A 14881-nucleotide genomic window follows, 5' to 3' on the forward strand; every position below is an offset into this window, starting at 1 on the left:
TGCCCAGCCAGTAGAGAGCACTGTGTTCAGCCTTCTATAAACGCCACATCTCTTCCTGTTATCTGTTTGCTCTCCTCTGTTCTTCCCTCGCTGCAGTGAATCAATGGCACACCTGTTCACCCAGCCCCCCCCCCACTCCTCCCCCTCCTCTCTCCTCCCCCCTCCTCCTCACCCCCCCCCAGTCCCATTGGTTCCTCCCTCGTGGGTACAAAAATAATGAATAGATCTGTTTTACTCTTCTTCATTTCAATTGGTGGTGGTTATAATAAAGGATTTAGACTGTGTTTCAAAGGTTTATTTTTTTTTTATTTGTTTCTCTATTAAAGTGTTTTTATTGAAACTGCTGGAATTCTGTCTTTTTTTCCCTGATCATCCTGTGCTGGAGAAGGTTGCATTATAGAGAAGCTTCTCTGTCTAACCTGAATATATCAGCAGGATCAACGCCAGTATCAAAGCATTTTACCAGACGCTGTTTCCTTGCTGAGTAGAACCAGTCTTTTATACTAAAAAGACTATAATGTTGGAAGATTTGCATAACTCTCCCTGCTTGATTCAAAGCTTTCCACACTCTTACCTGGAAAATGACGTCTCAGCAACAACAGCCTGTGCTTTTCATCCACATCCACTCACCTTCTTTGGTACAGAAAAATTCACAAACACATCAGAGCTTTTCAAGATTTAATTTTCATTACAAAGTTATAGCATATAACAAACAAACACACGAGATCTACTGCATTCCAAAACTTATTTCATTGCAAGACAAAGTAAGAAAGACTAAGAACGTACAAAGTTCATGTTAGCAGTCGCCATTACTGCTGATTTTACCGTCTTTTACCTAATTGTTTCAAGCGAAAGTCACAATCAAGTCAAACAATATGTATTAAGAAATAAACTAACTGGACTTTTGTCCTGAACAAGCTCAAGGCATGGATGCTTTGCAGCTCTCACAAGCTATTTACTGCATAACAGAGCGGTGAAATCCACCTTGACGTTACACCAGGTTCTGCACAAAAACTCTGTTAACTGCAGAACTGCTCACCTGTATTTCATGGGCAATGCCGAGTATAAACAAATGTCTGATTCAGAGACTTAAAGTGTGTCAGAATACCCACAGCTGCTATGTACAATACAACGCAACCTCGAGATCATACAGAAAAAACATGCAGAGCCTGAAATTTCACAGCATTTTCTATCATGACACATTTCTAAACTCTCTGCTGCACCAACTGAACAGCTGTTGATGTTGATTGTTATGTCGCACGGTCTCGGTTGCACTGTGGAGGCCTACAGGTGATACTGCTTCTCAAACCCAACTGAACCAAAGCAGCTCAAACAAGCCATGTGTCGCATTTTCTTTTAGTTCTAAAACAAAACAGCATGATGTTTTTTGAGGGTTTTTTTTGCAAGTCTTCAAGTCTGAATGTTCTGTCCTTTCATGAACCTCATAAAAACCCCATAGTTCTCTCTACTAGTAACATGGAGGATAAAAACCAATTTGCAACACGTATCAAATAGGTCGTGACACGTGAAAATGTGATTTTCTTTTTATTTTTTTTTATTTTATTTTTTTCAGTTCGGTTTGGGGAAAAAGTAAAAGGCCTTGTATGTGCACCTGCTAGAACTGAACCTTTTCCAACATGATCATTGCTGCAGACTGTGCGGGTGTTTAGCATTCAGTCTGACACACACACACACACACACACACACACACACACGCACACACAACCCTGCTTTGTGCTTGTATTCTTCTCTAAATCATTAATTTACCCAAGAACTTTGTAATGTAATAGATATCTTATCGTTAAATTTTCATTATAAATTTTTATAAATACACAACTTAACATTTTAATATACAGTACATATATATATATCTTGAGCTCTCTTACTTAATTGCCATTCCTTGTAAGTAAGTGATTCCTTGAGTGATCCCATACAAAAAATAACAGACAAACATTAGATATGTACAAGATATCATACATAATGCAGCACATATATAGGACATACAACTGTATGCACTATATTCTCAAAATGCATATAAATCTAAAATATGACGTATATTTTTTGAACTGCATAATGATGACATTTGGTGGACCAAACCAGACCAGGGTCATGTAACAGTGACATGTGAGCAATATTGTGTTGTAGAGGGAAAAAAGTAAGCGTACTAAAAGTACTATTACAAATTGTATTTATCTTGCTCTTTCTGTGAAGCATAGTTGTTTTAAAGCCACAGGTCAGATTTGAGTCCTGATCTCCATCATGAACCAGGAGGTGTTGTTTATTTTTACACTCTGATTGGACATACAGGATAAGGCAAACATATGAAACTGCCCATGTTCAAGTCACCGTATTATGGTCGGTAAAGGTAAATTTACCATCATGGCTATGGTTGATCCACACAAGAACCAGTTCCTTATGGGTGGCTTTTTATGGGCCTCTTGTTCTTGAAATGAATCTCTAACATCTGTACTTAAAAACAAAAGACACAGCCGCTCACATCCTGCATTTACTGAATCTGTCTTGTCTAGCTATCACTCTGCTTGATCCGGCTCAGCGTCCATGCATGTCTCCCATGGATTCCTGGGCATCTGGGGCATGGAGAGGATCAGGAGGGCGATGCCGCAGAGAAAGAGGAGGACAAAGCCCACGCAGGCACAAGCGAAGGACCAGGCGTAGTAGTATTCGATCCAGATCGTGTCCTCGCTCTCGATCATGCGCTTGACTGACTGACGCATCACCTCCAGTGAGATGAAGGAACACAGTCCTGGGAAGGAGAGAGAAATGTGTAAACTCCTAACATGACAAATGATGTAACCACAAATTCAAAATGAGGTTTTTGTGCAGCAGGGGAAAAATGAAATGTTGTTAACTGATCCCACCTGCAAATGCGAAGAACATGCCAGCAGGTTTGAGGAGATAGTCTCTTCCTTTGCCTTTACCGGTACATGATCCCACCAAACAGAGAGACCCCAAGATAATGAAGGCCAGACTGAAGATGGAGATGGCTGCAGCGGAGATGTTGTACTCTGGAACGAAGGAGACCAAGACTGTTAACATGATCTGGCTCATAAATGCATAAAATTTTTAATTAAAGTATTTCTGAGCATTTTTGCCTGTATTAAAGCGTTAGCAGTACAGAGATAACATGAAACGAAGGGAGAGAAAGATGGTGAATAACATGCAGGACTCAAACTGGGCACCGTGTGATTCACAGCAAATGTTTTCAACCCCCTAGGCCACCGTAAGACTGCACAAATGCTTTAATCAGACAAGAAACCAAGGTCTGAATGTGCAATTAAATGTTTTTATTTAATTCATAAATATAAAGGAGTCATCTGGTGATTAGGACAGCACATGAGACACATCTCAGCTTCTACAATCAATAAGAAGACTTTGCTTTAACAAGCAGCGATGAATTATTTAGTAGCCACATGCGCTTCCATTTCAAACTGAGTAATACATGCAGTAATATAGGGACTGCTATGTACTTGCCATATATTTGGGCAGTTTGGCCTTTTGAAATCAGGCTTTAGTTGTTGTTTAATATAAAAAAAATACTGTATGTGGATAATTTGTTGTTTAATAGCTTGAAGCCAAAATTACTGCACATTTTGTCTAAACTAGGGCCACTTTTGACATTTTTTGTCACACCCTGATTTATTTTATAGTTGTGGGACAGTATTTTATCTTGGATTCTTTACAAATTAGCTGGTTTTGCACACCAAACAATTCCCTACTACTGTATGTTTTTGTAAATAATCCATGCATTTAACCAGTCGTTCGTGTCAGGTTAGGTTTAAAAGATAAGGTTGGCTTTATTCTTTATTTTTCATGCTGTGAACAAAATCCGGCTTTGGCTACACAGGCAACGCTTGTTAGAAGAATCAATTAGATTAGACTTATCCTTTTATGCTTTTTGCTATAAATTCAGTCATCTTTACGTTTACAAATGTACTATATGAATGTAATTTGGTCCTTGTGTTCACAGATAGAGCGTGTCTGTTTAACAGGAACAGCAGCTGGTTTGTTTTTCCGAGCAGAGAGGTGGATAGGACGCGAGGCCTTTGATCTGCCGCCTGTTCGCCTGAACCATGCCCAGGGGAGAGGCACTCTTCTGAGGGAGAGAGCCTTCATCTTGTGCTGGCAGGGAGAGGATGGGCCATACCCTGAACATTGTGTGTTCTCTGAGGTACTGTGTGTGTCTGTGGAGCTTGTTGGCTAAAACAGTCTAAAACACCAAAGTTTCTTTATACCAAGAGCGAGGTAGACATCAAAAAGACACCAGCGTTTCAATTATACGGGGCATGTCATTAGATTACAGGACTGCTCAGTCCTCAAAAATGTGAGATTACATGTGAAAAAGGTCAACCGTCTAATTCACTAAAGACCGATATTTGAAGGCTTCATCCAGCACAAAAAGCTGTTTGGTTTTGAAGTCATAGTATTGCGGCATATGTGCTGATTTTGATCTCTGTGAAGTCGTGTTATATAGTTTTGTTTAGTTTTGTGTATGTATGTAGATGCGTGTATGTACATATCGTATATGTATGTATTCATACTGTCCATCCACGTGCATGTTTGTGGGATTATTTATGTGTATTTACTGTAGACCTATGTAGACTGATTTTTTGGGGGGAGAAGGGGGGAATGAGATGAAATGAGATGTCACATTAAAGTTTTTGGTGGCATTATGTTGGTAAAATGTATGAAGAACCAGTCCTGAACTTGCAATGTTTACATTACACTTCATTTATTTTTTACTGGCAAACTCCCTATGGCAGATAGAGACTAACTGTGTGGAAGGATGGGCCTGTGGTGACATACATTTACTATGCTCATTCAACCTTATGCACCATTATGGTATAGCCAAACGGCTCACTCAAGAGTGAATAACACAACAGGGCACTTAGGTCAGTGCTGCAATCATTCCAGCAAACTTGCAGTGTCTCGAGGGCTAGCCAGCAGCACTGGGATGCTGCATATATATATATATATATATGTATATGTATGTGTGTGTGTATGTGTGTGTGTGTGTGTGTGTGTGTGTGTCAGAGGATGGGGGGAGGGGTACCCATGAATGCTTGCATTAGCATCTCTGAGTTTAGGGTGTGTGGGTATGTGTAACTTAATGCACAAGTCCATCCACACTTACACCCCAATAACTGAGTCTGACAGTGCTCCACATGCGCTCGGCCCCCTCACACACATTACATGGAAGGGCTGTCATACAACATGCGTTGGCTGGATTCACAACAGCCAGAACTGGAACGGGAGGGAAGGCTGGCTGAAATGAACACAAACAGCTATGAATATGTTGACTGTGCTGCACGGTATGTACTGGACTGTCTTGGACTGTTGCTAAGGCACTGAGTGTGATACTCTGTCAGCCTCGTGCCAGAAACACACTGTGAATTCTGAAAGCTATGACCCCAGCTTGTGACCATCAAAGAGAAAACAAACTCCACCAAAAAAGTAGTTGCAAAAAAGTATTAGTATATCTGTCAAAATCTCACAATTCTTGACATAAAATGTCCAAGGCACATTATCATACTGTAACAAGACTAGTCATGCTAGCAGCTCTGTGGTGTTGTACCTGAAATGTCATTGTGAATGAAAATGGAAACATGCTGATGTTTAGCAAGAAATAATGATGATGTTTACTGTTTTAGTTTAGCATGTTAACAGCTAATGCTGTTGGGAACAACATTAGATTTGCAAGTATTTGGTCATAAACCAAAATTTTGGAAAAATTGAGTTTTTGATCTGATGATAGAGAATCTACAGTTGTTGAGACATTTCATTAAATACCAAAAATGTCAACGTCATGGTGGCACAGTCATTAGGCTTCATCCTCTAGACACATAATTTCATGGCAATCCAGCTAGTAGTTGTTGAGATATTTCAGTCTGGACCAAAGTGTTGGACTGATAAACCGCCATTACCATCTGAAAAATGTAAATATTTCATAATGCACTGTGATATATGGGCTCTTTTTTCCAAAGCGAAGGTCGGTTCACACAGTGCTACCAATTATGATCTGTGCAGACACAGCCACAGTTGGACATAAGGTTGAGAAAGTCAAAGGGAAATCCAATTGCCTGTCACTTAGAACTTCTAAATGTCCTATGATGTGTTTGGTCATTGACAGATGGTCAAATATATCTACTCTGACATCACTGACTACGGTCAGAAGTGAAACATGATTGAAAATCTGAGCTCACAGACAGCAGAGCAGCAGAAGGTGAGGTCAGCTGGGAAACCGTGAGGTAGTCGGTTTGGCTGGTTTGATGTTCCACTTCACACAGACTGGGATTTTACAAAAAAACTCTCTTTTTTTGTTTTTATACAGCACAGACTGAAAGTAACCAATAATGGAAACTTACCTTTTTGTGTTTTGTATTCAAATATCTCAGCATCCTGCCCTGGAGTGAAGTGCCTGAAGTACGTGCAGTTTTCCTCTGTGAAAAGAAAGAAAATCAGGTTAAGATCATAGTTAAACCTGCATTCATTGTTTGTTTTTTTTGACCACTTGGATGCAGTACAACGAACTGTAAAACCAACACTGACATATCATCACCTTATAAAGTTGATATGGTGAATGTGTTAGCAAACGGTTGCCTATTTACACATTCAACAGACACGGAGCAACATTAGCATTCATTTGGAGTTCTGTTTGTGTCCATCTGCAGTCTCTACTCTTCAGTTCCTTCAACTCTTGAAGGAGATATCTGGCTCTTTAGCTGCTAAATGCTGCACTATGTTAACCAGCCAGTCGTTAACTTTTGTTTGTCTGCCATTTGACGCTTGGCAGGTGCTGGAAATGGCACTAATGACAGTGGTGACAGTGAACTAAAACAGAAAAGCTACTGGCCAAAACAATGAGCTGAAGATGCTTAAACACTCACACAGAGCTGAGAGGAACTACAGAGTTGGATGACAATTCACAGTGGGTTGTAAAACAATGATGATTTAATGATTAAAACTTCACTAAATTTGGTTTTATTGATCTCTATGTAGTGTTTGAAAAGTTTGACTTTGTCTGATTAACTTTCATGAGATTAAATTTAAATTTCTTTGAATGTAAATACATTCTGAAGCAAGAGAACCATCAAGTGGAGGAGGCATGACTGTAATAATTAATTAGCTAATTAAAATTGCATCAGAAACTTAACTTAACTTTAACCGTTCTCAACTCTAGTGACCACTTTCAATTGTGTGTGGAAGATTAAGATGCCTAAATTCAACTGCATTTTAGTTGCTGGCGAATTGGCATATAAACCAAATCATTATCAAAGTTGTTTCACCTTATCATATAATAAATAGCTGACAATGGTGCACACTGTTTGTGTTCATTCATTTTTATTTCACATGACTTTTTCACATCTCCCTTCAGGCTTTACCCCAAATACTTCCACATACTGCACCACTGCCTGTACTCCATCTGCTGTTATATCTTGGTTATATATCTCTATCACCCACCTCTCACATTATCTCAGATCTTGCTCACTTTGTTTCTCCAAAAGCATCTCACAGTTTGACACTCTGAGGATAACATTACCACTAAAATGGTTGCGTGATGCTGTGCAGACCCTGGTCTGTTTTGTGTGGTTTGACTGTCAAAAGTAAAATTGGTTACAGCAGACATCACATTGACTTTTTTCCTGGACAGATGAGGTGTTAAACCTTGGGGATTTGCACAAATAAAGGCAGGCCATTTTACGTGATCACAGGGTGGTTTGGTTGAATAAATACTCTTTGATGCTCTGCCAAGTGTCTAACTAACCATTTGAATCAAGTTTAGAAACAGGCTTGGTTTCCTGTCATATCTTCATTACATCTGACTTATCTCATACCACCTGCTTGCTGTTGGGGTTTCAAAATGTATACATGGTACTTGATCACACACTTACAGGGCAGCTCACACTTACATGTGAGACTTTACTTCATGTAACATGTGTTTCTGAAAGCAGAAGAATGTCTTGGCATTAAAAAGAAACATGGCAATGGTTCAGATTAACGCTGATGTATGTAACACCAGGCTACTATGACACTTTATCTCACGCAAAGTCAAGTGCACGTAAGTGATCTTGTTTATGTTATGTTATGCATGTGAGGTCTCAACTCACACGCAATTTCCTAATTCCTGTTTCCATACAGTCTCACCATGGGACATCCATGAAATGCTTTCATGTGGAAATATGTAGTACTGCATGTTATCATATCACAGTAAGAGCTCAGTGACCCATGCTGAGACGGTAGATCATTTCGTTCTGTCCCCTGGAAACCATGAAAATAAGCTAAAAGGGATGTCAGGTGGCTCTGTAAGGAAATAAAAGTAATTTGATATAATGGGAAAAAACAATATGTCTGAATCAACATCACAGTATCTACAAAAACATCCTTTGAAATTAGAAGCTTTCAATGCTGTGTACCATATGGTGTGGACCCACATACAAAAAAGATGTTTTTATGAATGAGGACAGGGACTGGCCATCAAAAAACCCCACAGAGGTTGTTACTAAGCAACAAGCTCCAGTGTTTTTCACTGTGGAAGGCACATTATGATAGAGGCTCATCAACTACAGTATTTGTACTTCTAAGTCAAACCCTGAATTCAAAAGGCTAAAGAGAGGCTAAAAGATATCTTAGAACTTCATGCATTTCCCATAACTGTGAATATTCATGTTTTTAACAAAAATGCAAATTCATCCCTCGGTCTCCCTTTGCTGTAACACAACACAACTCTTTCAGTAGCAGGAAACACGGTCTTTGGCTGAGCTAAGATGTCTTTTTTAGGTCTCGGGTTGAAAAGTGTAAGAACTCCCGGCAGGCCAAGTGGCTCTTCCTTAACTAAATCCATATCTAGTTTATTATGTATTTTTAAGTGGAGCTACTCAGCATTTATTAGGCCTTGGAGTGGATGCTTTGAGCTCATTATCTGTATCAAGCTTTATTCCCACATGTGACCGAGTGTGTGTTGGCTAATTACACCTTTTTCTAACATCTTTATAGTGCAAGCTCCAACAAAAATATAAGGACAAGTTGGTGGTCATAACATGCTGCCACAGGCGCACACACACTGCTGCACCACTTGTTGTTGGTTGTCATCCTACTAGGCCGTGCTGACAAGCTCTGCAAAGCCTTTCTTGTTTCTAATAGAGTCATCTGTCATCTCTCCAAAGATCAGGTGAGGACATTGGATTAGCAATATCTCTGTACATTTTCATGCCACAGCAGCACCTTTTATAGCTTTGAAGTCCACCATCAATATATTTTGTCGACGGCAGGGGCTAAGTCTGGCCCAGATCTCTGAACCTGTGCTTTTACTTTGTCAGTTGTATTTGGCTGTTGTCATCATTCCTAGGTCTATCACTTCAACTTCAATTATGTTGATGCAGGGTCAACACAAGTGTATATGCCACCAAAATTACATTTACTGTAGGAACATTAGTGTCTTTTGGTCTTAATGTTAAACTTTTTTTGACAAATCATGCACAAAATGCATAAAAACGGAAAACTGACTATTTTTAAACATTTCCCCCTTGATACCAGTCAGGCTCTCGACATTTGAGCACTCACACTCTATATGAGTGTTAAAGACATCATTGGCACTTCTTCATCCCCATATAGAGCCTATCCCTGGGTTGGTATGTCATTTGAGTGCTAAATACCAGTGGTTCCACTTGCTTTTCGGACTATACATCCCACCCCTTGGGATTGTGAAGTAATTTGAGTGTTTATGTAGGCTGCATGGCAAAGGGAAGCTGTGGGAAGGTCTTGTGGGAACAGCGTGGTGAGACAGCAGACCTTAGAGCTATGCCTGACTCTACCAGACGGCCCCGTCAATCAGAGCAACGCTGGACTTGGCATGAGCATTTGACCCTCACAGCTTCCACCCAAGACAGCTGAGTATTTACATGGCTTATATTTATATCTATAATGGCTGCTTGCTGAACACTTTGCACAGCATTATTTTAAAAAAAGTCATATGATCATCTTTGTCTGTGTAATGGGAGCCATGGTGAAAACATAATAGTAATTGCTAGTCTCTGTATAATGTGACATTTGAAACTTCCAAAAGGTCATCAGAGCACAAAATTCCAAATGTTTTCCAGTTCCTTTAAAAACAGGAAATATGGAGGAGCTCTGATGCTGCTTATGTAAAGCTCACTGCAGCTCAGAAGACCAACATAATATGAGATTCCAATTTGAAAAGAAAGCAACTCAGATAGCTCCTAGAACTAAAGTAGCCCTCTGGTAATTTCTGACTTGGATGAAACTTAAGTTTCTTTAAGCTGAAACGACAGAAACTATAAGTCTGCAATACACACGTAAGGTTTTTCTGGGCTCATCTCACCGTCTGAGCTTTGTCAGAAGTCAACTTAAACAAAGACTCAACCCAATACATTCCAGATGAGTGTGTCACAGTGACCGCCTTCACACACTGTATTAGTGCTGCTTTGGATCAGTGTTTGACAGCTCTCTCAAGATGTGTGGCTATGATAAACAATAATGTTCCTCACCAAATACAGCTATTGTGCCTGGAGGAACTCCTGGTGTCTGATGGAGCATAACCCAGATTTACTCACTTCTTAAACAATGGCTGCCAGGGCGACCTTCACAAATCACATGGATGATTTGTTAATAAGAAGTAAATGGCTGGTAAAAATGGCTTTAATATAATATGTATGTGCAAACTAAAAGAAAAAAAAATCACAGATAAAGTCTTCATTATTAGGAGGGTTTGCCACTTGTCATTACAAGCTGATGAATTCAATGCATGTCTGGGTGGGCTGAGCTGATTTTGTATATTCAGCACACGCCTGCGATGCCTGCAGAGATGAACCACCCTGAGGCATTTCATCTGCTCCAGGAATGGCCTGCAGACAGTGTTCGGGATTCCCCAAAGTCTAACAGTCACCATCAGTTACAACATATTTTCTGAGTTTGTAAGCCGGACAAATTCGGTGGAAAGTACCCGTCTTAATTACATGCACTGACATGCAGGGTCTAGTAACAATAAACAACCAGATAACAGTCCCTCAGATAACAGTCAACTTGCTAGCAGAGTTTCCACCATTTTACAGATGAGTAACTCTCACCATAACCCATCGAAATTTGAGTCACTGCTACTCAAAAACCACTGCTTACATCCATTTTATTCAGTTACAGTCTGAAGAGCATCTGTTATCACACAAAGTGTTTTCCGAGACATCCATAGCAAGGTAAGCCCTTGTCAGGGACATGACAGTTTAGCTGACCACACTATTTCAACATCATTAAGGGCAGTGAAGAAGTATTCAGGTCCTTTTAAAAGTATTAAGTGAAAACACACTCCATTACTAGTAAAATTATTGCGTTCAAAGCAGCAAATGGCCACTTTTAGAGTATTGTGGTACATGTTATATTAAATTATGGGACTATTGTTAATGAATAAAAACATTTCAGCAGCATTTTAATATTGTAACTGATTTTACTTTACATACTTAAAGTACTTAATTCTAAAAAAAATGTAGCATATTTTATAAGCTTATCATACGCTTTGTATATGAAAAAATCAAAATCTGCAAAGTCACAAGTCAGTCAAATAGTAGTAGTAATACTCAGGTTACAAGTAGAATTTCCTCTAAATGATAGTGGAGCAGAGGTATAGTAATAAAGTAACACTTTATTTTATGGGTCCTGTAATTTCTTTAAAAAAAATTGTTGATATCAAGAGGAACTTTTTGTGATCTCAATCACAAAACTGATTGAGATCCATTTAAACTCAAGTAAATTTTTTTTTTTTTTGAAAACATGATCCATATTTGTATGCTGTTTGTAACTTATAACTACACAAAAATATATATATTTTGCAGTTTTGAGTACTGACTACAAGGTGGTTACTTTGTTTACATTAATGATTAATTGAAATGAATGGAAAGTATACCAAACATTTTCTACATTTCCCCTGTAATTGGTACCTAATTACATTGTACTTCCAATTAAGTTACATCTGAATTCATTCCTCAAGAATTATTAGGAAACTATGTGACCTGTAAAATAAACTGTTGTTAATGGAAATACTCAAGTAGCTCAAAATTGTCCTTTTAATGCCATTTCACTGAGAATGCTACATCTGTATATGTCTGCAGGCTGTACACCTGTTGTCTTCGCTAATAAACACATTTTTAATCATCAGGAAGATAGAGCCAGTGCAAATCAGATATTTGGTCTGTGAAAATCTGCAGCCAGTTGGCACTTCATGGCACATGCTTGGCCCTGTCTGATTGATGTCAAATACTTCATGTGGTCTGGTTAATTCTGTACAGCTAACTGATAGCCAAAGCATCCTCTTGAGGCCTTGTCATGGAGCCTGATCTGCCTGGACGTTGATTCCACCCTCACCCTGTTGTTTGCCCAAAAAGAAGTTGCAGTGCGGACCATCGCCCAGCTGACTGTGACTCTATGACAGACCTGCAAACCACCATGATAGCTCAAACAAACCCTAAACTCAGACACAAATGCCTTGTTTAGACCAAGTCATTGTCATTGGAACACAATGGAAAAAATAGTATTTTTCTTCAAGTGTGATTCTGATTTCACAAGGTAGTTATGTAAGTCTATAATCTCATATGTCTAACGAACCTGCATCAGTAGCTCTATTCTTAGAAGCTTCATGCCTCATGAGCACCAGGCTGGGTTGCATAGAGGCATCTCACAGTCATAGACAAAAATATTTGTACAGCACAAGACCAAACCTTTTAGTCTAAATGGTACAGCTGAAGAAACAAAAAGTGACATGTACCTTTTAATCTGATGTTATTTCAGCTGGCAGTTACAAAAGCTTTTGCTCAGATGTTCTCTTACCTCCAGGCAGGCTGATGGGTCCGCAGCCATGCCCCTCGACGTAGTTTTCCGAGCTGATGTAGATGTGCTTCTTGCACAGCCTCCACAGGCCAAAGTGGGCTGCCTCGCAGGTCTCATTGAGTTTCTCCACCCGTGGGCTGAGAACTGCCCAGTGGTCCGTTACCACCGCTGTGAACATACAAGCCATACCCACCAGCAGCACGAAGATGGCAATCTTTATCTTTGTGCGCTTGTGCATGACTCCAGGTGGTGAGATTTCTGCTCAGTGAATATTCTTCCCCTGATATAATGAAAAAAAAATCTAAATTGGATGTTGTGCAATATGGACTCACTGGTCTGTGTCCCAAAGGCTTCTTTCCTCAGTGACTGCAGCAAGCTTCCTAAAAAATCTCTTTTCTTTTTCCCTCTCCGCCTAAGACCAGTGTCTTCTCTCCCCCCTGTCGTAAATCTGTGCCTCTGGTTCGAAGGGAAAGGGGCCAGACTGCTCTGCCCTAGTTTCAAGTCCCCTTTTTCTCACTCACTGTGAGTGGCTATACAACTGAGGGGAAGCAAGTTTAGACATACAGCTGTTGAGGTAGATCAGGAAATTTGATGACCACACCAACTGCCATGGTGGGCAATGGGCGTGGAGGCTGCAGCAAGTGTCGCTCGGTGTTTTGGGGAGGGGGTCAAATGCTATAAATGTGACTGGTGAGTCAAGTTGTCAGGCTGTCTGCTTATCCGGTTACAGCGCTAGTGGGTGGAGATGCGTAACGTACCATAATAAGTGGACTCACGTAAACAGTATTCTCTAATCCATATTTACACATCAAGAGTTTACATGTAAACTTTTCAGCACTGTGGGAATAGTTTTCCCTGCTCTCAGTTTCCATCCATCTACAGAGGCTGTGTGGCTTTCTGTCTCACTCTATCTGTAAACTATTTATAAGGAGTGTGGATATGTTTATAACAAGCAGCAGCTAGGTTCCAGAAGTCAGACAACAGTAGCTTCCCTGATGAAACAATACTGTTTTTAATAATTCCTGTTAGGATGCCAAGTTGACATTTAATTTTGTGTGTCTCACCTAAGAATTGTACTCAAAATGGTTTATATTATTAAAACAAATTTTTCAATTAAGATGTTCAATGTTTCATCTCAACAGTGCCAAGGTAAAAACCTTCAATATCTCTGCTCACTTGTGTGAACATCTTGACAGAAGTGCATAAGGACATCCACTGACCATTATTTGTCTACAAATAATATTTTCCTGCTACAACACATAGTTTATTTTGTTGTACTAGGGGATATTAGTTGGATTAGCCCCAAGTTATCTTAAAGGTGAACTAAATACATAGGTGTTATGCCATGTAAATCCCAACTTGACAGCAAACGAGGCACTGTGTTGCATGGAATATACAGACAGGTACAGTGCAGACAATGGGCCACATATGTGAACCTCATAGTGGATCTAGAGGAAAGGTCAGGGGATCACCAGAGTCAGAGGGATTCATCCTCTGGGGATCATGAATGTCTGTCCAGGATATTTCACTGGATAAGTGAAAATGTATCCAGTGAAACTTTGCAACCTGCTGCTGACACAAGAGGAAAAGTCAGGGGATCAACAACAGGAGCATGACTGTCTGCACTGACCAACAGACTGACATTGCCATCCCTAGAGCTGTAACACAAGTGTGTCTAAAAAAAGCATCATCTTTCACAAGTTTTAGTGGGCATTCAAACCAAAAACAGCCTTGTGTTCAAATAAGGCGAGGGGCTGCACTGGCAGGGGGGCGTGTTGCTTCAGGTTATGATGAGATGACTTAAAAGGCTTATCAGAAGCCAAATCACTGCAGTGGTTTATAACACTCTTATACTGTTTACTGGGTAAACAGCAGAAATATGCTGTTTATGACAAAAAGTAATCCACAACAGGAATGTCCACATGTGTTTGAATGGCCACCACAGCATCTAGCCAGATGATGTCGAGTTGCGTTGTCTCAAAGGTTAAGCTAGGTTAACCTTTTTTTGCAGGATGACCTTACATTTTAACCT

At 39.8% G+C, this 14881-nt stretch overlaps 1 protein-coding gene across 1 annotated transcript; it reads right to left on the minus strand.

Moving 5' to 3' along the window:
* Window positions 1-664: 664 nt before the first annotated feature.
* Window positions 665-13356, minus strand: LOC121883889 (voltage-dependent calcium channel gamma-1 subunit-like). The gene is made up of 5 exons (XM_042392351.1): window positions 13182-13356; window positions 12850-13089; window positions 6384-6458; window positions 2880-3026; window positions 665-2764 (listed from the first exon to the last, which is right to left on the minus strand). The coding sequence occupies exons 2-5, from the start codon at window positions 13085-13087 to the stop codon at window positions 2532-2534; spliced, it is 693 nt and encodes a 230-aa protein (XP_042248285.1). The 5' UTR covers window positions 13088-13089; window positions 13182-13356; the 3' UTR covers window positions 665-2531.
* Window positions 13357-14881: the final 1525 nt, after the last annotated feature.

This window comes from Thunnus maccoyii, chromosome 2 (assembly GCF_910596095.1).
Source record: "Thunnus maccoyii chromosome 2, fThuMac1.1, whole genome shotgun sequence".
NCBI classification, from domain to species: Eukaryota; Metazoa; Chordata; class Actinopteri; order Scombriformes; family Scombridae; genus Thunnus; species Thunnus maccoyii.

Excerpts from the sequence above, each read along its gene's own strand:
- LOC121883889 (XM_042392351.1), bottom strand. The coding sequence starts at position 13,087 with ATGCACAAGCGCACAAAGATAAAGATTGCCATCTTCGTGCTGCTGGTG. Across the intron at positions 6,459-12,849 it reads ACCCATCAGCCTGCCTGGAG|AGGAAAACTGCACGTACTTC; the intron begins GTAAGAGAACAT and ends TTCTTTTCACAG. Across the intron at positions 2,765-2,879 it reads CATGTTCTTCGCATTTGCAG|GACTGTGTTCCTTCATCTCA; the intron begins GTGGGATCAGTT and ends TCTCCTTCCCAG.